Consider the following 22632-nt stretch of genomic DNA (forward strand, 5'->3'; position numbering starts at 1 on the left):
GGCCATGATTTAGTAAGGCATGAGAATGAGATAGTTAAGTTGTTGTCATGACTTAGTAAAGTGTAGGAACGGGATAGTTAAGTTGTGGCCATGACTTAGTAAGGCATGAGAATGAGATAGTTAAGTTGTGGTCATGACTTAGTAAGGCGTAGGAACGGGATAGTTAAGTTGTGGCCATGACTTAGTAAGGCATGAGAATGAGATAGTTAAGTTGTGGTCATGACTTAGTAAGGCGTAGGAATGGGATAGTTAAGTTGTGGCCAACAATTCAGTGTTGATGGTTAATTCATGTCTATGCCTTGTTAAGGTGTGGGGACGAGATAGTTAAGTCATGGCCATGGCTCAGTAAGGTGGAAATACTGCTTTGGAAATATGCATCTTATTTAATGACCACCTTAAAACAGGTGGTCACTAAATACACAGTAACGCAGGTCAAGGTGAAACAAGTGCAGCATTCACTTTAACATACTTACCTCCACCCAGTAAGAGTGGTGTGACTGAATGGAACTGAAATGAAATCGCCTGAATGCGTTCAACGTGGAGGAAAAGAGGTATGAGTAGTTTCAGAATCAATCATTTCAGTTTATTAGATAAGGAACAGTTTTGAAATGAAAACAGACTCTAACAGAGTCAGGCTTTCACAGGCCAAACTGCACATAAACATAAATTCCACTGATTTTTTAAAATTTCAACATATTTCAGTGGTTGACATGTAAACAAATTAACTGAGTGGTTTGTGAAATGTTTACATCTTAACAAGCTGAAATCTTTAAAAGTCAGCGAAATTCTGCTTTACAACACTCTGGCTCGTCTTCAGTTTTGCTGGTGCTGTTGATTTATTCCTGTGCCAATGGCGCCCCCCAGTGCTAGAGTTTTGCACCACAGCCTTGAATCTTAACCCAGATTCCCTATATATATATCTCACCACCACATCAGTGTTACTGCAGTGCTTAGAATGATCCACCACCCAAACAGTACCTGCTCTGTGAGGGTCCATGGGGGTCCTGACCACTGAAGAACAGGGTAAAAGGGGGCTAACAAAGTATCAGAGAAACAGATGGACAGTCTGTAACTGTAGAACTACAAAGTGCACCTATATAGTAAGTGGAGCTGATAAAATGGACAATGAGCATAGAAACAAGGAGGTGGTCAGAATGTGATGCCTGATATCGGTTTATATATAATATATTAAAAATTTCAAACTTTCTGTGAACAAGAAGTGAATAAAATGACAAATAATATACGATCATGATGTAATTATCTTCTGTCTTGGAACTGAATCTTTTGAAATATGAGGAATTCTGGAAGTTAACCTGATGATCTACAGGCTTCTGCAGCTCTGTTCATCATTCTGGACGTCATTTTTTGATTGAACTGCCTCCATTTTGGAATGTTGGATTATAATCCAGTATTATATTTTATTTAGCGCAATAAAGTTTATTTATGGCCAAGGCTTTGGTCAGAGATTTACCCACAAGGCCAGTCTCCAGTGGAGTTCCTTTTCCTCGACCATCATGATAAAGACACAAGCATGGGCTCTACACTGTGGTCAGCAGAAACGGGGCTGGGAGCAGAGACTGTGTGGTGAATTAATCTGTATTTACTGACCGAATTACAGGAATCCGAGATGGAAACTCAAATCTGAGGTATTTTTAATCTGACATCTGGGATACGATGGAGCACTGCCGGACACCAAATGAGACTGTCGTCATGGGAATGAGATACTTCAGTTTTGAAAGCTAAGTTGTGGCCACAACTTACTAAAATGTGAGAACGAGATAGTTAAGTCATGGTCATGACTTAGTAAAGTGTGGGAACAGGATAATTATGTAGTGGGAATGAGATAATTCAGTTTTGAAAGTTGTGGCCACAACTTACTGAAGGGTGAGAATGAGATAGTTAAGTCATGGCCACAATTTAGTAAGGTGTGAGAATGGGATAATTATGTAGCGGGAATGAGATAATTCAGTTTTGAAAGCCAAGTCGTGGCCACAACGCACTGAAGTATGAGAATGATATAGTCAAGTCATGGCCACAACTTGGTAAAGTGTGAGAACAAGATCATTACATAGTGGGAATGAGATAAATAAGTTTTGAAAGTCATAGCACCAATGGCCAAGAAGTGAGAACAACTTTATCTCGTTCCCACACCTTACTAAGTCATGTTAGGATTTTTTTCCCCACGCCTTAGTATGTTGTGGCCACACATTATGTTTACTAGGAAAGGATGTCATGTAGAGGGAATGACATGAATCAGCTTTGAAAGCCAAGTCGTGGCCACAACTTACTGACACGTGAGAATGAGATAAGTCAGGGTATGGGAACATAATAGTTACGTTGTGGGACTGAGATAATTTAGTGTTAAGGGGAAGTCATGGCAGCAGTGGCCAAGGAGTTAGAACAATTTTATCTTGTTCCCACACCTTACTAAGTCATGTTAGGATCTTTTTTCCCCATGTCTTAGTAAGTTGTGGCCACACATCATGTTTATTAGGAAAGGATGACGTGTAGTGGCAATGAGATAATTCAGTTTTGAAAGCTAAGTCGTGGCCACAACTTACTGAAGAGTGGGAATGAGATAATTAAGTCATTCCCATGACTTGGTAAGGTGTGGGGCTCTGTAGGATACTAAAGCCATCTGAATTAATACTTATAATTTCTTGTATTACTGTTTGACTTTATCTCCTGTCTGTAAAGCACTTTGAGCTGCCACTGGCATGAAAAATGCTCTATAAATAAAAATTATTATTATTATTATTAAAAAGCTTCTATGCATGTTTTGGCCTAAATTCAACCACAGTATGGAAGGTATGGAGCTCTATGTCCATAAAAGAACACAGTTATTGTAGTGGTGGTGTTAATGGTGTGGATAAATTCCCATTCTGAAACTTTACATTCAGTTCCAGCACGATTTTAATGATTTTTGAGTGATTCAAACCGTTTTGAACGCAACCAGCAGGAAGCGCAGGTCCTTGTTTTCCTCACCATATGGCCCAGAATCTACCAGATCCAGTCTGAATAACCATAGCAGAAGAACAGAAGGAACTGAAAAAAACTGGGACACAATATCAGAATAATCTTAGCTTTATTTCAGCAAATAATTTATCACAGGTCTGTGGCAGAGCGCTGTAAACTTCACATTTCTGTCTGTATGACTGACAAAATTAATCCAGAACTGCAATACAAACCGCAACCGAGATGGACAACTAAATTATTGCCGTGTTGAGATGAAAAAAAAACAAAGGAAAAAAAAAAAAAAGGTTACTGGATCCTACATAACCTGTACAGGTACGGTAGTGTTCTGAAACGTTTCATGATACAACAGAAAGAAAAAAAATCCATAGAAGAAGAAGAAAGAAGAGGAAAACAGTAGCGATGGATCAAACCACATCCGCACACAGAACTTCATGTGGGGTCAAAGCAAATCAACACAACTTCATATTAACATAAATAATGAACTTTAAATGCTACTCTTTTATTTAAACACCAACAAATTTTTCCTATTAATTTTTAATGAAACTAATCGGTTTTACTCTTTTTTTTTGTTTCACAATGTGTCACAGGAACACCTAAATGTTTTTCTCTCAAAACTCTAATCCACGAAAAACTTTGTCAACTTGAGTGGTATAAAGAAATTTCCAATGACCCTTAAGAACCAAAGGACTGTGGTGAAATCTTAAGATAGGCAATGATCTCAGGTGGTCGTCTACACCGTCGTAGCGCCACGGTGGGAACATGCAGTCCGGCGAGGCTTCGGAGCGGCACACGTGTAAAAGGACACTTCAATTTCAAGCCAAAGTAGGTTTCTTATCACCATCATCGGGTTCCTCTGATGACACGGCCCTTCCTAAACCCCGTGTGCACTATTTACACCTGGTTCTGAGCCACTGACTTCCAGCCATGCCCTTTAAAAGTCAATAATTGCACTAAACTTGCGTTCCTCTTATCGCTCTCCGAGACGCCTCAATGGTATTAGTGGTGCAAGATCTTTGCTTCAAGTCCACACACGTTTAAATCCACAGCAGCTTCAAAATAAGACTTCGCACTCTGTCCATTACTGTTCGGATCAACAGAACAGAACTGCCATGATACGAGAACGAAGGCAAAAACGATGAATATATTAAAGTGGCATTTGTACGTTAGAGCAGACCTGGTTCAAAGGCCAGGAGTCGAGAGCTCTGCGTGGAGAATGAGGTCCACCCACACGCTACCTGATGAAGTGGAAATACTGTCATAATCAGCCAATTCAGTCGTCGACAAAACAGTCAACGTCTGCTGTTTCAGTGGGTCTAAATTCCAGTCTTGGGGAAGCACAGTTCTGGCCAGCCTACCAAACCCAGCTAAACTCACTGGGCAGGTTTGGTGGACATGGATTAAGCCTCATCTTGGACTAAACTGCAATGCCAGGACTAGACAGTGCCTACTGACCGTCCGTCTGTAGCCCGAGTGGCCACTTGCCTCGGAGTTTGTTTTCGCATTACTTTTCGCCTTTAACAAACCTGATCGGTCAAACATGAAACTAAATGCATCAAATTTGATTTTGTCAAATTAATCGTTAACACTGTGTTAGCTGATGTGACGCTGTGATGACCATGGTGGTCCCTCCTGCTGAGCTGGTCCACCTGCAGTCACAGATGATGTCCCATTGGCTAAAGTTTGCTGATTTCACTCTATGAAACAAGGTCTTAAATAAAATAAGGTGGTGTTACTCCAAGGCTACCACTGCAGTAGCTAAACAGAACCTAATGAAATAACCAAGATAGTTTTTTTAAAAAAAAATATTTCCTTTTCCAAAGCAACAACCAGCTGTTTTGGTGCTGAACCGCATGTTTCTATTATTGTGGTCACAAGATTAAATGGCTTAGCGACCCAAATGGTCATTGCAAATGTATATGTCTGTCTAACCTGTGCGATGGCACGTTAAAAAAATGTGTGTTTATGTAAATTTTATATGTATATGCGCAGTTTAGCCTAGATTTAAGCTTAAGTTTAGTCCAGGGGGGTATTCCACAAAGCAGGACTTCTTAGTTAGCCAGATAACTTAAGCCCAAAGATGAGGACTGTCCAATGGGAATGCCCCTTAGCTCTTTTCCTATTGGACAGGCTTGACTTTGGGTTTAAATTATCTAGCTAAACTGAGAAATCCTGCTATGTGGAATACCCCCCTGGTCTCAGAAACGAGCCCGTAAGGTAATTACAAAGCTTAACAAGGATTGATACAGAAGAAAAAGCATTACAATGCAGGACATGGACAGACCAGGACTGGAATTAGAAACCACAGTCCAAATATTAAAGGAACAACCCAACGTTTTTAGGCTGATCTCTGTCTCCTGTATCTGTAACATATGACTGATTACCACAAACAATTCTGATGTGCGCCCCATGCTTAACAGTTCTTTAAGCACGAGGAAATACTGCCTGTGGTAGTTAACCTTCTGCTACAGATGTGGCGGACAGCAAGTAGGCCAGCGGTCTTTAAACCCAGACCCTGAATCCACTTCCCAGTCTTGGATTTTGTAATCACTGCCAGCTATTTTTTAACCTTCTGCATAATCAAATAGTTAAAACGTAAACAAGTTCATCCAGAGTGGTTTGGTGTGAAACGCTCTGTTCTAGAGAAACCTACCGAGTCAGAACTGTTCACAGTGGTGGTGATAGGAACCAGACGTCCACCTCTAAAAGCTCCCTCACAGAAAGTTACTACATGAAATGGTCATGAATTCACTGCCTGATGTCTGAGGCATTGTTTTATGGTACTTTTGAGAAGGTTCATGGTGAAGAGGTGCATGCAGAGCTCAGATTTACATCATATAAATGCTCAGAAGACTCATGTAGGTGGTTCTGGATAGTAAATAAATTGTCTATATCTGTGTTGTAGTCATGGCGACGCCTGGTTCCTATCACCACCACTGTAAAGACATCTGAACCATTTCACACCAAACCACTCTGAATCTCTGTTTACATCTCAACCACTGTTTTTTTCAGCAATGTTGAAAAATGATTAGAATTCTCTTTTAATTGAACTGTAATTGATTGGCCACCTAGAATCAGGCCTACTAGTGATTCCAAAATGCAGGCTGAGCATCTGGATTCAAGGTCCAGATCTGGATTGGGTTGAAAATGCTATTCCTTTAACATTGTGATTGGCGTCACAGTGCCTTTCCATTATTGTCTAAAGGACACTGTATAATACGTGTATATACATATAATATGTATCATATAATACATCACTCAAAAATGCTGATAATGTGCCAACAGCCAGTAGCCAGTTGCCAGTTAACGGGACTAAGCAAACGGGTCATCAACTGCTTTCATGACCCGACGGAGCATTTTTGTGTGAAGTATTCCTTTTGTTTCCTTTGTGGCTCTGACTCCACCTTGTGGCAAAACGTGGTAAAAGTAAGCTGATAACAGAAAAGGTACTACGGTGGTCCGCCTTATGGCAATCATTATTGGAGCTCACAGGTGTGAGATGTTCGATGGCCCTTGCTTCCTTTCAAGAGGGGAAAATAAAGGTATTGAGGATTAAGTGGCTTTTATTTTCAAGCAGCATAGTGCATTTTGCGATTGCTGACCAGGCTCAGATCATTCTGTTGCGTTTATGGGTTGGCGAGTCTGTGATGACATCAGTGCACTGGGCTGATGTCCGCTTTCTGTTCCCGCCATTGTCCAGGTGTAGCGCCATCTCCTCCGATATGAAAGTGTTCAAGTCCACGTCGTGAAAGCCGCTTCTCCTGCGGCCGGGATTGGAGCTGCTACTGTTGTGGGTGGGGGAGCCGGGGGTGCTGGAACGCACACTGATGCCAGCCATCGCTCCACTCAGGCCTACAAAGGAAGAGACGGCATTAGAAAAGAACCAAAGACAGTTTCTGGACAGACGCTTAACATCTAAAAACTTTTTATGCACCAAAAAGCGTCATAACACGTCACTACATGACCTTTTTACCCAATTTCTCTGTATCCCTTAGAACAGGGGTGCACAACTCCAGTCCTGGAGGGCCGGTGTCCAGCACAGTCTGGTGATTTACCTGCTCGAATACACCTGATTATACTTATCTGTTAATCGCCAGGTTAAGTGGGTGTGTTTGAGCAGGGAAACCTCCAAACTGTGCTAGACACCGGCCCTCCAGAACCGGAGTTGTGCAGCCCTGCCTTAGAATGAAGCAGGCTGTTTGTTACTGTGCCTTTAAGACTGATATGTAAATGAGCTCTGTTCTGATTGGCTTTGCCTCATTCAAAAAGCAGTCACAGAAACACGCCATAAAACGTTACTGAATGGCTGAGACTAAACTGCTACAGGCTAAACAGGTAGACGTATTTAAATGAGCTAGTTTTCATGATATTTTAAAAAAATAAAAGCATAAAGCTCTTATTTCAAAAAGAAGGAAGGAAAATTCAGTTTTCTACTGCATGGGCCCTTTAAAGGAATGTAAAAAAGACTTTTGGGACAGCGTACGACTTATTGTGAATTATGAAAATGAGTAAAACTTCATGGTGTCACCGAGTTTGGCCCCCATTGTCTGAAATGTCTGCAGTGGTCAGCTACACGGTGAAGTTTTGTTCATAATTACAGCTCACAAAAACTCATACTGTGCACTAACTCAAAGACCTGGATGTGGGAGGTTTTGTGGATGTACTTACAGAAAAGACTTGGGTGACTTTACTTCTACTGTTTATTAGCAATCTTTGCCTCATAGCTACAGTGCTAAACGAAAGAACCACTTCTTTAACCAAGGGGACAGCATTCATGTGGAAATTTAATTCTTGAAAAACCTGGAGAGCTAATATGCTTCATTATACAGAGATCTAGTACAGTGTAGTGCTGGGCGATATGACCTCAAATCAATATCACGATTAATTGAATATTTTACCTCGATTATGATCGAAGAACAATTTCTTTGTTTTTGTTTTTTTTTGCCCTAATAGTTCACTGACAAGGTTTGTACTGTAAATATGCTCTGCATATCTTAATGTAAATCATCTCAACAGCCAGATCGGAATTCACGCAGCTTTTACGTCAATCCAACTTGACATTCGTCATAATCTCGCGCTGCTGAGACTCAAACATTTGGGCTGATATTTCTGTACAAAAATTAGAAGAGACTCATCCAAAACCCTCCGTGTTTGAAGAGATTTCTAAAGAAGTGTCCGAACGCGGCCGCAGGAGAACGAGGCTGCAGCGTCAAAGAACAGTTAAAGTCTGAAAGCAGAGTTTAAAGAATCCGAGGACGCGAACCAAAGAAGTGACCGCGCCCTTTTTACGGCTCGAACACATTCTGGGTGATGAGCCCAGCTGTCAGTCAGTGAAGCTTCATGATGGCTCCTGTGATGCTGGTGAAGATGAAGCTGATCCTCCGGGAGCGACTGGCGTTCGTTGGTGGTCGTGATTGTTTACCTCTGGATGAGCCGTGAAGCAGCGTGACGCTCTGTTCTTTTGCGCATCCGGCTCAGTTTAGGAGCTGATCTGTTCAGACTGATGTCTCATACAGATCATATTTAAAAGATAATCTGAACAGACAAACAAAAAAAAATCTGTTTTGGTGAGAAAATCAGATTTGGGCCACTTTTACCTGCTGTGTGAACGGAGCCTTAGCTTTCATGTCGCAGACATGGCGGAGTCACGTGATACACGTGCAGTAGTAAGTTTTTGAGGGGACAGTACACGAACACACAGAGTGGGGAAAAGATTAACAGAATTAAAAAAAAAAATCGAAATAACCGACAGGGGCAAGATTACGCTGGTTAGAGGTTCTGAATGTCGGTTTTGATTACTTTTCGATTAATCGCCCAGCCCTAATACAGCGTATAAAAGGTTAAATAAAAAAAAGTCACTGTATAAAGAGTTTAGTGTCTTATGTGGCTCTTTTTTCCATGTTATAGCTTAACAAACATTGTGATACACATAATATATTAAAGTATTGTGATGTTTTACTTTTGCAATTATCGCCCACTAGTATAGTACAAAAGTAAGCTGCTGTGCAGAAACGACTGGAATGAATGTCCCCGGATGATGATCGGGTTTAGCAATAATAGTAATAATATTGTAGTTTTACCTTCGGCTAGGTTTTATGCACCCTTTAAAATGGGAAAAAAACATTTTACTGCACCATAAAACAAATGAGCCATAACCACAACAGCGAGACAGACACTATTGAAGCTCCTTGCTCTTCCACTCTCTAAGCCTCAATGGGGAAACACAAGCCTCCTATTGTGAGATCTCACATGAGAACTGGAAACAGCTAGGACTTTGGAGCTCTCCAGTGGCCAACAAACAGCAAACCAAGACCTTTAGAAAGTGTGAAAATTCAGAACTCAGCAGCTAAAAGGAAAACAAAAACCCAAAAAAGGTTTGGAGTGCAGCCCTGTTGGTCAGCGCAAGACACCACTTATACCTCGGTCACTAAACAGGGGGAAAAAACAAAACAAATGGGCTGAATTTGAAATATCATTTTGTTTTTTTAAAGTAAATAAATAAACAATATTAAGATAATAATAGGATTCATCAGATTCATTGAGAATGTGTTGTAATTGGTTCTATATAGAGCCATTCTGAAAAGGGTTCTATATAGCACCAAAAAGGGTTCTTCTATTGTTATGATGTCAAGCTTGTAATAATAGTAGAACCCTTTTTGGTGCTATATAGCACCAAAGGTTCTATTGCGCAGTCTCCATCAGTCTGATGCAAAGAACCCTTTAATTTAACTCTTTACTAAAGAACCCTTGAAGAACCATCCTTTTTAAGTGTGTATGTGAAACCTTAAACACACAGATAGCTGTGATGTCGTCGCATAACGCAATGCCATAGTCTTTGAGCAGCCTAGCTTTAGATGTGTTAATACCGCATTGCATAACTAATCAGAAGGAACAGTTTTAGAATTACACACAAATTCTGAAAAAATACCATACATAATTATAGAAAATAAAAATTGATAAAAAAATAAGACTAAAACTTTTCAAGAAAATAAAAGCAAAACCAAAGCTATTAATGCACCAACACGAACCGAAACTAAAAAACCAACACATAAATCTAAACAACAAAAACTGATAACATGTAAAAACAAAAATAACCCTGAGAAGAAGCCACAAATGTGGCCTAAAACTGTCAAAAAGAGAGAACATCTACATAAAAGCCCTACTGTAGCTAGTCTATATATTAGACACAATACAAATAGTGGTGTCTATTATGTAACCAAAGAGCAGATGTTCACAAAACAAAGAGAATCAATGAGCCGCACTGGCCCTGCATAGCCAGACACTGACCGTTCAGGTCACTTCTGGTCTTTTAGCACTTGAGGTTATTCATTTCTGTTCTGTGAAAGTTACACAATCTGTTCTTACAGCTATTTGCAAACTTGACACATTCCTGGACCAAACCAATCGCACCCCGATCCTGAATTCAGCAGAAGGCACTTAGTCCAAGTAGTTAAAACTACAAGCTTAAACCATAGAACACGAGAGGGAGTGCAATAACATACACGACCTTGGGTGTTCTATCGCTTTTATACAACAGTTAAATAAATAAAGTAATAAATTAATAAACTGGGCTGTGAACGCGGCGTTTAATATGTTTTAATGTTCGCAGTTCCTTCACCAAATTATAGTTCCTTAACGAGCAGCTCGTTGCTACGTAAGAGTAACGAGCTCCGCCCACTCGCTGCACAGCCAGCAGTTCGTTCTCCAGCTCCTTACACTAAATTCCCAAACTGTCATCACCACTGAGCAGCTTTTCAGTCAGCAGCTGTGACAGAAAAACAGCTAAACAACCTGGAATCAGCCAGAAATGAACCCAAAACCATTCGCCAAACGTGTAGTCTGATCTTCAGAGTCTGACCAAATGAGACTGAGCCATAAAACTGCTGCAATATCAAGTTTAGCTCAGTTTTGTCAGTTTTTGCCAGATCAGTATTAACGTTGTTTTGTTCCAGCCAGTCTGTAAAGCATCTTACAGCCCGTTTAGTTTAGCGAATGGTGTTGGGTTCATTTCTGGCTGATTCCAGGTTGTTCAGCTGTTCTTCTGTCTCAGCTGCCGACTGAAAAGCTGCTCAGTGGTGACGACAGTTTGGGAATTTAGTGTTGTCTCATCTTCAGAGTCTGACCAAATCGGCTGTCAGTCAAATGTGATCTTAAAAGTGTCCATTTTCTGTTTGTGGCAAGTAAGAAGTAAAAGCGTTCAAATGGCTTGAGCGTCTCCTACACCTGTCAAAGTTGTTGCTTAGCGACGGCGTCTCAGCAGAGTGATACAGTGTTTGTGAAAAACAACAGCATGGTTAGAACACTTCTCAACCAATCAGCTTGCGGGGCCGGAAATAACTGCTGTATAAAGTATAATAATGCCGGCTTTTGTTTAGTGGTACTAAAACTATGTATTTTAAGCTTGTTTTCCCCAATGAGATCTAAAACATGTCTTTAGAGGCTTTAGGCTCAATGATATTGTGTACTGATTTACCGTGCAGCGCTATGGCTTCGCGGAAGGGCTGTAAATCAGTTTCTACAGACGAAACCGTGTCTGATGAAGGCGGCCGGTTGGGAGACAGTCTGGGTGCTGCTCTCGAAATCCTCAGCGGTGGCGCTTTGCCACACAGGAAGCTTATCAAATCCTCCCTTCGGATGGTCCTCCTTCGCTTTTTGACCCAAGCCAGAACATCCTTATTGCGCCTCTGGTGGCCAGTTTGAATTCCTAGATCATAGCTTCTGTGGTGTGCGTCAACACTCTCTGTCAAAGGGAAACACAGAAAATGATCAGACTCACGGTCATGAACCCATGAGTGTCCAGTGATGACCCCTAGGTGTGTGCAGCTGTACCTTTGTAGAGATTGGTCACTGTAGTGGCAGCATTCTGAAAGGGCACCCACAGCGACAATCCTTGTTGATGGCAAACTCGATCTGGAAGACAAAAATAAAAGTAAGGACACGTGATGGATGACTGTGGAGGGTGACTAAAACGTTTCAGATTGCAAAGGCATGCTTTTGTACTTTCAAAGGGCAACAGCTCAGTTCACACAACATGTAAGAATGTACTTACACATCCTTATACATTAATTATACTGTATTATTAAATATATGGAATGGAATATATGGAAAAAAAGTATTTTCAGTGTAGATGAATGTTCAAAAAGCGGATTTCTATACTCTTAAAGATATATATATATACATATATATAAAAACCAAGAATACTCAAAGAACTCTGTACATGCTTAAAGGGTTCTTTGCACTGTGAAAGGGTTCTTCAGACTGTTGGAGACTGTGTTTTTTGAAAATGGTTCTATATAGCACCAAAAAGGGTTCTTCTGTCGTTATGATGTCAAGTTTGTAATTATAGAAGAACCCTTTTTGGTGCTATATAAACCATTTTCCAAAACCATCTACAGCACATTCTCCATCAGTCTGAAGAGCACCTTCACGATACAAATAACTCTCTAATCATGTAAAGTGTTCTACTATGAAGCATTTTCGTTACTAAAGAACCCCTGAAGAACCATGAAACCTTAGGAGATACAATTCAGCAAGCCTCCTCAGTTTGTTCCATGTGTCTTCACAGCACTGACCACCACACCATCTCCTTTTACGTGCTAAGACGAGTATTTTAGCACTTACAGGGAAATTCTGATTTTATGAAATTTCTATATGATGAACAGAGTCATTCAGAGTGTTTTGACATGAAACCTACCAACTCTGATAAATCTCCAACTCAAACATAGACATTTTATTTACTATCCAATGATCAGTGAACCTACATGTCTGTGTTTTTAAGTAAAGTTAATGGCAAAATAGTGGTAATCCTGAAAAAATAAGGGGGACTATTTTGCCTCACAACGCCCTGTATGTACCCCTCCGCCATGAACAGGTTTTTTAAAAAGCTTATCAAAACTATCATAAAACAATGTCTCAGACACCAGGCAGTGAATTCATAACCAGTTCATCTAGTAACTTTCTGTGAGGGAGCTTTTAGAGGTGGATGTCTGGTTCCTATCACCACCACTGTAAACAATGCTGACTCGGTAGGTTTCACAATGACTGTTTACATCTTAACCGACAAATTAAGCAGAAATTCTGAAAAATTGCCCTTTAAAATAAGATAAATTGTGTAGAACAGTGCTGCACTGTCTATCTACATATTACCATGAACAGTTTTCAAATCAGAGTCTTCTGGCCTTCAGTCCAGTTTCAGTTTTTTGGGTGGCTTGGTTGCTAAGGCTGACACAAAAGCTCTGTCAAAATCAGCTGGTGTTGCCCAGCTTAGCACTCTCTGGCTTTCAACACAGCCACATAGGAAAGAAACGCATTCATAATGCCTGATTTAATGTGTAGCCAATTACTGAAACACGAAATAAGGATATTTACCACAATGTCACACATTTTACTGGCACAAATTATTCAAACTTAACAGGGAATCAACCTTTCTAGTGTGCTACCCTCTTAAAAAACAGGTTCTACTAAGAACCCTGAGTTTGATATAGAACCATTTCACACTTCTTCACATTGCGGGAGAATGTGCTGTACATGGTTCTATACAGAACCTTTTTGAACATGGCTCTATGTAACACCAAAAGGGTTTTTCTACTGTTACAAGCTTCACATTATAACAGAACCCGTTTTGCTGCCATATAGAACCAATTTTCAAAATAGTTCTATGTAGAACCATATACAATACATTCTCCATCAATATGAAAACCACTTGGTTCTACATAGAACTCATGGTTCCAAATAGAACCGTTCCCTTTACTAAGGCACCCTTGACACACCATCTTTAAGTGTGCTAACGTTAGCGAACAGCTACCGCCACCCAGCAACAACATTTGGGCTAACGCAGCTTAAATTTACGACTAAAACGATTTTATGTACTTAAAGATACTTCTGGTGCTAAATTACATAGTTAACATGGTAGTTTTTAAAAAAAAAAAATCAGTGTTTTTGTACGTTAATAAATCCATTTTCCTTTAAAATGGAGCCCCTATAACGTTCTAGCCAGTGTCCCGTCAGAAAGAGCCGCTCGGGAGGAAGCTGAAGCTAAGCTAGCCAACTAACGCTAACTACTTTTTTCAGAATTTTCCCGTTCCACCTTAAATGGCGCTGTAGCTGCTGTACCGTTTAAGGTGGAACGGGAAAATTCGAACAAGAAGCTGGCGAATAGCGAGCCAACTTCAGTTTCGTCCGCTTGGGCTCGAAATCTTGAGCGGCTGTCCGTCTACAACAACAAAAATATCGACGTTTCAGCACAAGAAAGCGGCGGGAAAGCTTTTAAAGGATTTACTAAACCTACATTTGTGGCTTATCGACCCAAAACGTCTCGAAAATCGGAGACTACGCAAGTCAGAATTTTCCCGTTCCACCTTAAGTGGTGCGGCAGTTACATTCTAGCGTCTAGGGGCGCCACAATGCAGCCGCTGAACCATTTAAGGTGGAACGGAAAGTTCGAACGTTAGCTTAGCAACGCCAGCCTGCCGGTAATTAAGGCTAACCGTTGTTAGCTTAGAGATGAAGCGAAGGAGCTCCTCGCAGACCTTTATACAGTTGCGCCACGGCCGTGGCTGAGTTCTGGAAAAGGTGCCACAGTTTTTCCCGGGTCTGGTCGACTTCCTCTTCGCCGGGCTCGGCTTGCTCAGCCTCGGCCAGGCACTGCCTCTCCCAGCTGGAGAACCAGTGCTCGGGGCCGTGTTCCTGGATCTCTGCCTCTCTCTCCTCCTTCTTCTCCTTCTTCTCCTCCATATCGGACCAGAAACTCCTCTCTGCTGTCCCGCGGTAGCTGATTTAGACGTATGAGACTTTCACTGTTCTGAATTAATGCTCAGCATAGCTTTATCGATCCCTCTCAGGCGGCTTCGACCGTTCACCAACTCCACTGACGTGTTTGGGGTTATAAAATGAATACCCTGCGTTGTTGTCCTAAATCGCCCGCCCACTGGAGCTAAAGCAGCAAAATGATTCGTTACCCACCGAGACGGAAAGCAGATCTGGAAATCTCATTGGTCGAAAGTCCGTCAACGAGTGACGCGAGGAAGCGACGTGCCGTGCTGAAATTAAAGGACAAGTCATAGAGCCCTCCGGAAGTCCTGTTTTATTGTAAATGACCACGACAACGTCAGTTAAAGAGGAATTAATCGGTTCTTAAAAAGTTTTTGCATAATTAAACGGTGAAGATGTAAACAAAGTCAATCAGAGCGGTTTGGTGTGAAATGCTCAGTTTTAGAGAAACTTACTGAGTCAGAATTGTTCACAGTGGTGGTGATAGGAACCAGACGTCCACCTCTAAAAGCTCCCTCACAGCAACTTATTACATGGTTATGAATGCGCTACATGATGACTGAGGCTTTGTTTTACAATAGTTTTGAGATTTGCTGTTGGACTAAATGCCTGTGTGTGTGTGTATACATTGGCTATGTTATTAGACTATGAAATGATTTCAATTTTTTTTGGGACACCCTGTATATATGGGTCATTCTACAGAAACGTCCATTTTTGTGTCCCTAGCATTTACAGATATATTACACTTAAAAAAAAACATGTTAGGGTTACAATATATTCATATTTTAAAATAGAACAATAAGTTATTTTAACAATTACACCTTCCTGAGCCTCAATTTAGCAATATTGTTTTTTAAATCAATTATATAGAATTCCAGGCACCACAGAAGAGCTCGTCCTCACAGTCATGTGTAAAAGCTGAGGCCATATTTTGAAGAACAAAACATGTTTTTCTGCAATTTTACCTACAATAATCTCTACATGACTATGGAATATATGATTTACACGACATAAAGAAAACAAATGACAAATAAATATTATAAAATATTTAATGAAAGTCGTGGTCCACAGGAGTCGTGTCACTGGTGTTACTGCACAACAAAAATCTCTTATTTTGAAATAAAAGTCACACTGATGACATCACTTGACTTCCTTTTACCTGTTTTCTGAGGATCTATGAAGAAAGGCACATGGTGAGTCCACTGTGTCTTTCAGTTATCAGAGATTTTCTCATTTAGCTCATGATTTCATATGAAGTTTTTAGCTGAAGTCACTGGTGTGACCGACTTTATTCTGAGGTAGTTGTGAAAAAAATCAAATACAAATGGATTAAATTCCATATTTTAGTGGATATTCCATGATTGACAACATGTGGTTTGATGCTCTGTATGCATTATTTTGTAAAATGCATTGTTCATTAAAAATGTCTCTGGTGTTTCCTTTCTTATGTGTAACACCAATGAGGATCAGTAACACCAGTGACTCCTATGGAGAGATTAAAAAAAACACACACACACCACATATATATATATATATATATACATATATATATGTGTGTGTGTGTGCGTGTACACGTATATATTTATATATGTACTTTTTTATTATTATTATTATTATTGGCAGAGGAGTACACATAAGGCTTTCCGAGGCAAAATAGTACCCAAAGAAAACATAGTTTTTCAGATTCACCACTTTTGTACCGTTATCAAACACTCAGAAGACTCGTGTAGGTTCACTGGTGGTTTTGGATAGTAAATGAAATATCTATATTTGTATTGTGGACGTTGCCACTACTGGTTCCTATCACCACCACTGTAAAGAAAATGAGTCTGTAAGTTTCCCTATAATGAGGTTTATCACATCAAACCACTCGGAATGACTTTGTTTCAATCTCAGTGACTGAATTATACAGTAATTTTGAAAAAAAAACAATGGACTTCTCGTTTAATGCAATTTATTAACAAGATCAGATTACAGTTGTTGTTGATGATGTTTTTTTACATGAAAGGTTTGTACTTAAACTCCATAAATCTCCACAAAAATGATAAAACAGGCCCCTGATAGGTTTAACATGTCATGGATTATCTATGTATTAATTTATATCAAATTAGGTTTACTTTCCACTGTTTTGCTTTCAGGCCTTAAACTGAGATGTGAAATGAAGTAATGACTGCATAACATTCACAGAAATCTGTTCTGGTAGAAACTGTAGCCTTCCTATTGTTGTCCACAGGTGGGTAGAGGAGCCTGAAATGTCCTGAAGTAAAGCTGCTGTGAAAGTAATGACCAAGAAAGCTACTGGTTATTAAGTACTAATAGTTATTAATATACAAGTTCCCTGTAAAACCGCCGTAGAAGATCTTAGCACATTCAGCACCTTTTAGCATAGGAACTCTAGTTTGTTAGGCCCTGTTCTTCTCTTTTTGTCTAAAATACTTTGTTTTACCTGATTTTTTACCATTATTGTCTTATTTTCATTATTTTATTATTTATTTGTTTATTTATGTATTATTATTATTAATATTCTTATTTTAATTATGATTATTTTATTATTATTTTAGTCATTTTAATTCATTTTTGGTTTACTTTTTGATCTTATTTTCCTTTATTTTATTTTGATTTGATTTTATTAACTTTTACATTTTAGCTACGTTTTAATTATTGTTTTATATTTTCTACTGTGTTTTTATGTATTTTTATTATTAATGTTTCTTTTTTTATACTTTATACTGATTTGAGTCATTTTTAATTACATTTTATTTTATTATTTGATATATTCTTAACATTATCAATCCCTTGTTCTGTATCAACTCGTCAACATTGTAAATGAGGGCCACCCTCAATGTTCTCCGAGATTAAATAAAGGTTGATTGATTGAAATCCGATGCTAAAACTCCAAAGAGGGAAACGTGAGCAACAGCAGAACAGCTGAACCAATGCAACAGGATGAAACTAAACACAAAACTTGGGAATTTGGAACTGTGAGGTCAGGAATCGGGATGTATTCGCATCAGAAAAGTACAAATACAACAAAATTTTATTTGAGTACATGAAACTGAGTAAATGCAACTGGTTACAACTCACATCTTATGTCATTCTCTTATGTTTTGTGTTGTTCTTTTTATGTTCTCTTTATATTTTCAATTATATCCCTGTCTAGCATATTGGTTTCTCTTCAATTTAAGTCTTTAAGTATAAAGCATCTTTAATATTTTGCTGCTGTTGGAACAAAACCTCATTTTTGTCATTTTTCAGTTTTTGACATCATTTAAAAATACCTGCTGCCATTTACATTGTGTGTAAATTTCATGATGTTTGGAGCAAAAGAAATGGTCCAAAATGACTTGGGAAAAAGTCTGGTTCCATTGACTTACATTAAAAGTAAAGTACGTTTTTTCTTTCTCCTGTAAAGTTATCATTTTGGAGGCACAAGGTTTTGTTCCGACAGCAGCGGTTTGTGTCATTTGTAAGTGTAGGCCTCGAGCAGTGAACACAAATTCATGCCAGTGCATGTTATTATCTTGCAAATGAGCGGTGTAGTGCGGTTGCTGCAATTATTGCACCATTTATTTGGTAAACTGACAAAGCATAGAGAAGCAAAATGATGCTTAGTGCCATTCTACAGGAAGAGGAACGGCACGGATAGCATTTAGAGACTGGACTGGACGCGATTCTGTTTGTTCATGAAGACAAAAATAGCAATCATTTATAATGTGAATCCTAAATACTATCTAAAGATGAAGATTTCAGTAATCTGTTATCATAGGGATGATTTATTGAAATATTGGCATCAGATTAGCTTTGTTCATGTGTGCAAGTTTGAAAGTGTCATATTTGGCAATGAGGATTTCTTCACAGGTGCCTAATGAACGTCCACTGAAGCTACAGCCGCAGAAAACACTTCCGTCCCGAGTCGTATTTCTCCATGTCGTTGAAGCTCTAAACTTCTTTAGTGACTTTTAGCTGGGCAACCAGGTGTTTTTCCACTTTTAAGACATCCTACACTCTTAAAAAAGATGGTTCTTCCAGGGTTCTTAGTAAAGAAAATCGTTCTATGTAGAACTATGAACACTCAAAGAACCCGTTGCATGATTTAGGGGTTCTTTGCCTTATTAAAGCGTTTTTAAAATGGATGGAAAACAGCTGTAGATGGTTCTATATGGAACCATTTTGAAAAGGGTTCTTCTATTTTTGCAATGTTAAGCTTGTCTTAATAGTAGAACCCTTTTTGGTGCCATATAGAATCATGTACAACATATTCTTCCTCAGTCTGAAGGATGATTCCACCATGTAAAGAATTCTTTAAGCATGCAAATGGAATTATGATCAGGTCCTTTAGGTCCTAAATCATATCAGAACTGGGTTCTAAACTGCGTGAATGCACTAATTCCCCAGGGCTTCAGTTTGGTATCAATGCTTATGGCATCAACAAACATCCCAGAGGAAAGTTTTATTGCTCAAATGTTGAATCTTTGATTGGTCGGGAGGCGTAAAGGAGAATTTCACCGATTTTTAAAAATTTCTGCATAGTTCACTGATTAACATGTAAACAAAGTCATTCAGAGTGGTTTGGTATGAAAATGTTCTGTTCTAGAGAAACTTACCGAGTCAGAATCATTCACAGTGGTGGTGATAGGAACCAGACGTCCACCTTTAAAAAGTTATTACATGAAATGGTTATGAATACGCTGTCTGATGTCTGAGACGTTGTTTTAACGATAGAAGATTTTAGCCTAAAATGTGTTTTTTGTCTGTTCATGGTGGAGGGATACATGCAGGGCGCTGTGAGGCAAAATAGTCCCCAAAGAAAACGGATTATTTCAGATTTTCCACTATTTTCCATCATCAACATTCCATATAAACTCAGAAGACTCGTGTAGGTTCACTGGTGGTTCTGGATAGTAAATAAAATGTCTATATTTGTGTTGTAGTCATGGCGACCCCTGGTTCCTATCACCACCACTGTAAAGACATCTGAACCATTTCACACCAAACCACTCTGAATGACTACGTCTCAACATTTGTACAATGCAGGTATTTTGAAAAATGGGTGGAATTCCCCTTCAATGGTGGTTCTCCTAAAATTCCTTAGGAGAAATAACATTAGGCAAAAAGGACACATGAGATACAGGAGAAGTGAGCGTTTAGTTGCAGATAAACATGAGCATTATTGTCTATATTGTTTATTGTCTGTGCAAATCTGAGCTCAGTGTGTGTGACTGTGAGATCTCGTCTAAAACTCCAGAGGAGACAGTGAGAAACATCTGAGCAGCAGGACAGTCATCAGCTAAAGGCTCCTTTGTTTTCCTATCTGATCTCAATGTCGTCTAGGAGAAGCTGCAGAGACATTCAGGTGGTCTCTTGTTTATTTTTGTCTTCTATGGGATATCAAAAACATTCCCAACTTTATTTTGTAAACCCACCTGTGCGTGATCCACCCATCACAGTCAAACGCTTACAACCAAAAGCTTTCTGTGGGCATTTAATGCCCACATCCAAATTTTTATAATGTTTATGTAGTTTTATACACCCAGAGTGACGTTATTCATTTATACATGACCACCTTCCAACCTCTCCTTGAGAATTGAACAGGCTTTTGTTAATGTGGCTTTAAGACCTATCGCTGCTGCTGGAAGAAAACCTCGTATCTCCAGTGGTAACTTTACAAGAGAAGGAAAAAACTTACTTTACTTTTAATGTAAGTCAATGGAACCAGACGTTTTTCCAAGTAATTTTGGGTCGTTTCTTTTGGTCCATTCCTCATGAAATTTACACACAATGTAAGGGACAACAGGCATTTTCAAATGATGTAAAAAACTGAAAAACGATAAAAATGAAGATACAAGGTTTTCTCCAGACACCAGCAATATGATATAGGTAAATGAGCTCTGTTCTGATTGGCTGTCCTGTGTTGCACCCCATTCAAAAAGCAGTTCAGGCTTGAAACACTACTAAACAAGTTTTTTTATTGTGACATCACAATAATTGCTGTTTTTGCAGCTTACTTTCCATATGTAGACTGATTGGAGTCTACTTTAATGATGTTTACCTACTACATCAAAGGCTTTTATTTTTTAAAAAAAGCAAGAAAACAGTGCTGTTTTCCCTTTAAAATTGGCCCTTTAAAGGACTTAATGAGGGCTCAATAAGCACATAACCTCAAATGACATGGTCATATGCACTCACTGTGCGATCTATCTATGTATCTGTCTGTCTGTCTATATCTATCTATCTATATCTATCTGTCTGTCTGTCTATCTATCTGTCTGTCTCTGTCTATCTATCTATATCTATCTGTCTGTCTGTCTGTCTGTATGACTGTCTATCTATCTATCTGTCTGTCTGCATGACTGTCTATCTATCTATCTATCTATCTGTCTGTCTGTCTGTCTGTCTGTCTGTCTATCTATTCATCTATCAATCAATCAATCTATCTATCTGTCCATGCTGTGTTATCCATTACAGAAGGTGATATTATACACTGCAGAGGGAAAAATACCTTCACTGATGATCCAGCGTAGGGTTCTCCTTTAGCAGCTGTAGCCAGTCAGCAGCCTGTCCATGTTGTCTATCCTCACACACACATATATACAAACACACACAGACACACACACACTAACAGCAGGCCATGTAGGAGAAGAACAGAGTGAAGGACACAGCACCTCCACACTTTTACTCCCCGCGGGTTCACCAAACACCACATGTGTAATATAAATGTGTGGGGGGTGAACAGAGTGAAGACACTGAAAATGGGTTATTTTATATGTTCTTCACAGAAAATTAACAAAGACCAAGAATCTGAGGTTGAAATAATAATAAACCATCATTTTTTCTTTTGGTAAACATTGAAAATGGGTCCCACAGACCTGAACACCACACAAGGGATAAGATGTATTTTGAACATTTCACAACATTCCTAGTCTTAAATTATCCCAACTTTTTCGAAACATGTTGCAGACATCAATTTCAGAATGACTGTATATTTATAAAAAAACAATGATAAGATAAAACATTACATTTTGTGTTTGTACTGTATCATTAAAATACAGGTCAAAGTGGACAAATCACTGCTTTCTGTTTTTACTGCATTTCAGATACTGTCTCAATTTAATTCAATTGTAAACACAGTTACTCAGAGTAGGTTTGGTGTGAAACGGTGCGCTGATATTGAGATCTCCTCAATATTGCTGTAGTTTCCATTAACTAAAACAAGCCGCCTATTTTATTTACTAACCAAAACCACCAGTGAACCGACACACGTCTTCTGATTTTCCACTGTGATGTTAATAATGGTAAAACAGTGCTAAGTTGGGCACTATTTTACATTACATTAACACTCTCAAAAAGATGGTTGTTCAAGGTTTCTTTAGTAAAGAAAATTGTTCTATACGGAACCATGAACACTCAAAGAACCCTCTGCATGACTAAGGAGTTCTTTGCATCGCGAAAGCATTCTTCAGATTGATGCAAAGTGTGCATGAATATGCTATAAACGGATATATGGAACCTTTTCGAAAAGGGTTCTTCTATCGTTACAAGCTTGACACTTAAAAATGATGGTTGTTCAAGGGTTCTTTAGTAAAGAAAAAAGGGTTAAAGGGTTCTTTGCATTGTGAAAGTGTTCTTCAGATCGATGGAGAGTGTGCTGTAGATGGTTCTATTTGAAACCTTTTTGGAGAGGGTTCTTCTATTGTAACAAGCTTGACAACAGTAGAAGGACCTTTTTTGGGTGCTACGTAAAAGCATTTTCAAAAAGGTTCCATAATGAACCATCTACAGCACATTTTCCATCAATCTGAAGAAGCATTTCATGATGCAAAGAACCTTTATTCATGCAGAGGGTTCAACCAAACCACTCTGAACAGCTCTGTTTACATCTTAACCATTTAA

At 39.1% G+C, this 22632-nt stretch overlaps 1 protein-coding gene across 1 annotated transcript; it reads right to left on the reverse strand.

The window, feature by feature from the left end:
- Positions 1-3068: 3068 nt before the first annotated feature.
- Positions 3069-14865, reverse strand: cunh16orf72 (chromosome unknown C16orf72 homolog). Its single transcript, XM_036589847.1, has 4 exons — positions 14502-14865; positions 11803-11883; positions 11447-11713; positions 3069-6825 (listed from the first exon to the last, which is right to left on the reverse strand). The coding sequence occupies exons 1-4, from the start codon at positions 14704-14706 to the stop codon at positions 6581-6583; spliced, it is 798 nt and encodes a 265-aa protein (XP_036445740.1). The 5' UTR covers positions 14707-14865; the 3' UTR covers positions 3069-6580.
- Between the last annotated feature and the right edge of the window lie 7767 nt (positions 14866-22632).

The sequence above is a fragment of the Colossoma macropomum genome, unplaced genomic scaffold (assembly GCF_904425465.1).
Source record: "Colossoma macropomum unplaced genomic scaffold, Colossoma_macropomum, whole genome shotgun sequence".
Taxonomy (NCBI): Eukaryota; Metazoa; Chordata; class Actinopteri; order Characiformes; family Serrasalmidae; genus Colossoma; species Colossoma macropomum.

Coding starts and splice junctions, on each gene's coding strand:
- cunh16orf72 (XM_036589847.1), bottom strand. CDS start 14,706: ATGGAGGAGAAGAAGGAGAAGAAGGAGGAGAGAGAGGCAGAGATCCAG. Junction 11,714..11,802: donor AGTGACCAATCTCTACAAAG/GTACAGCTGCAC, acceptor TCCCTTTGACAG/AGAGTGTTGACGCACACCAC. Junction 6,826..11,446: donor CGAAGCCATAGCGCTGCACG/GTAAATCAGTAC, acceptor CTTCCTTTGTAG/GCCTGAGTGGAGCGATGGCT.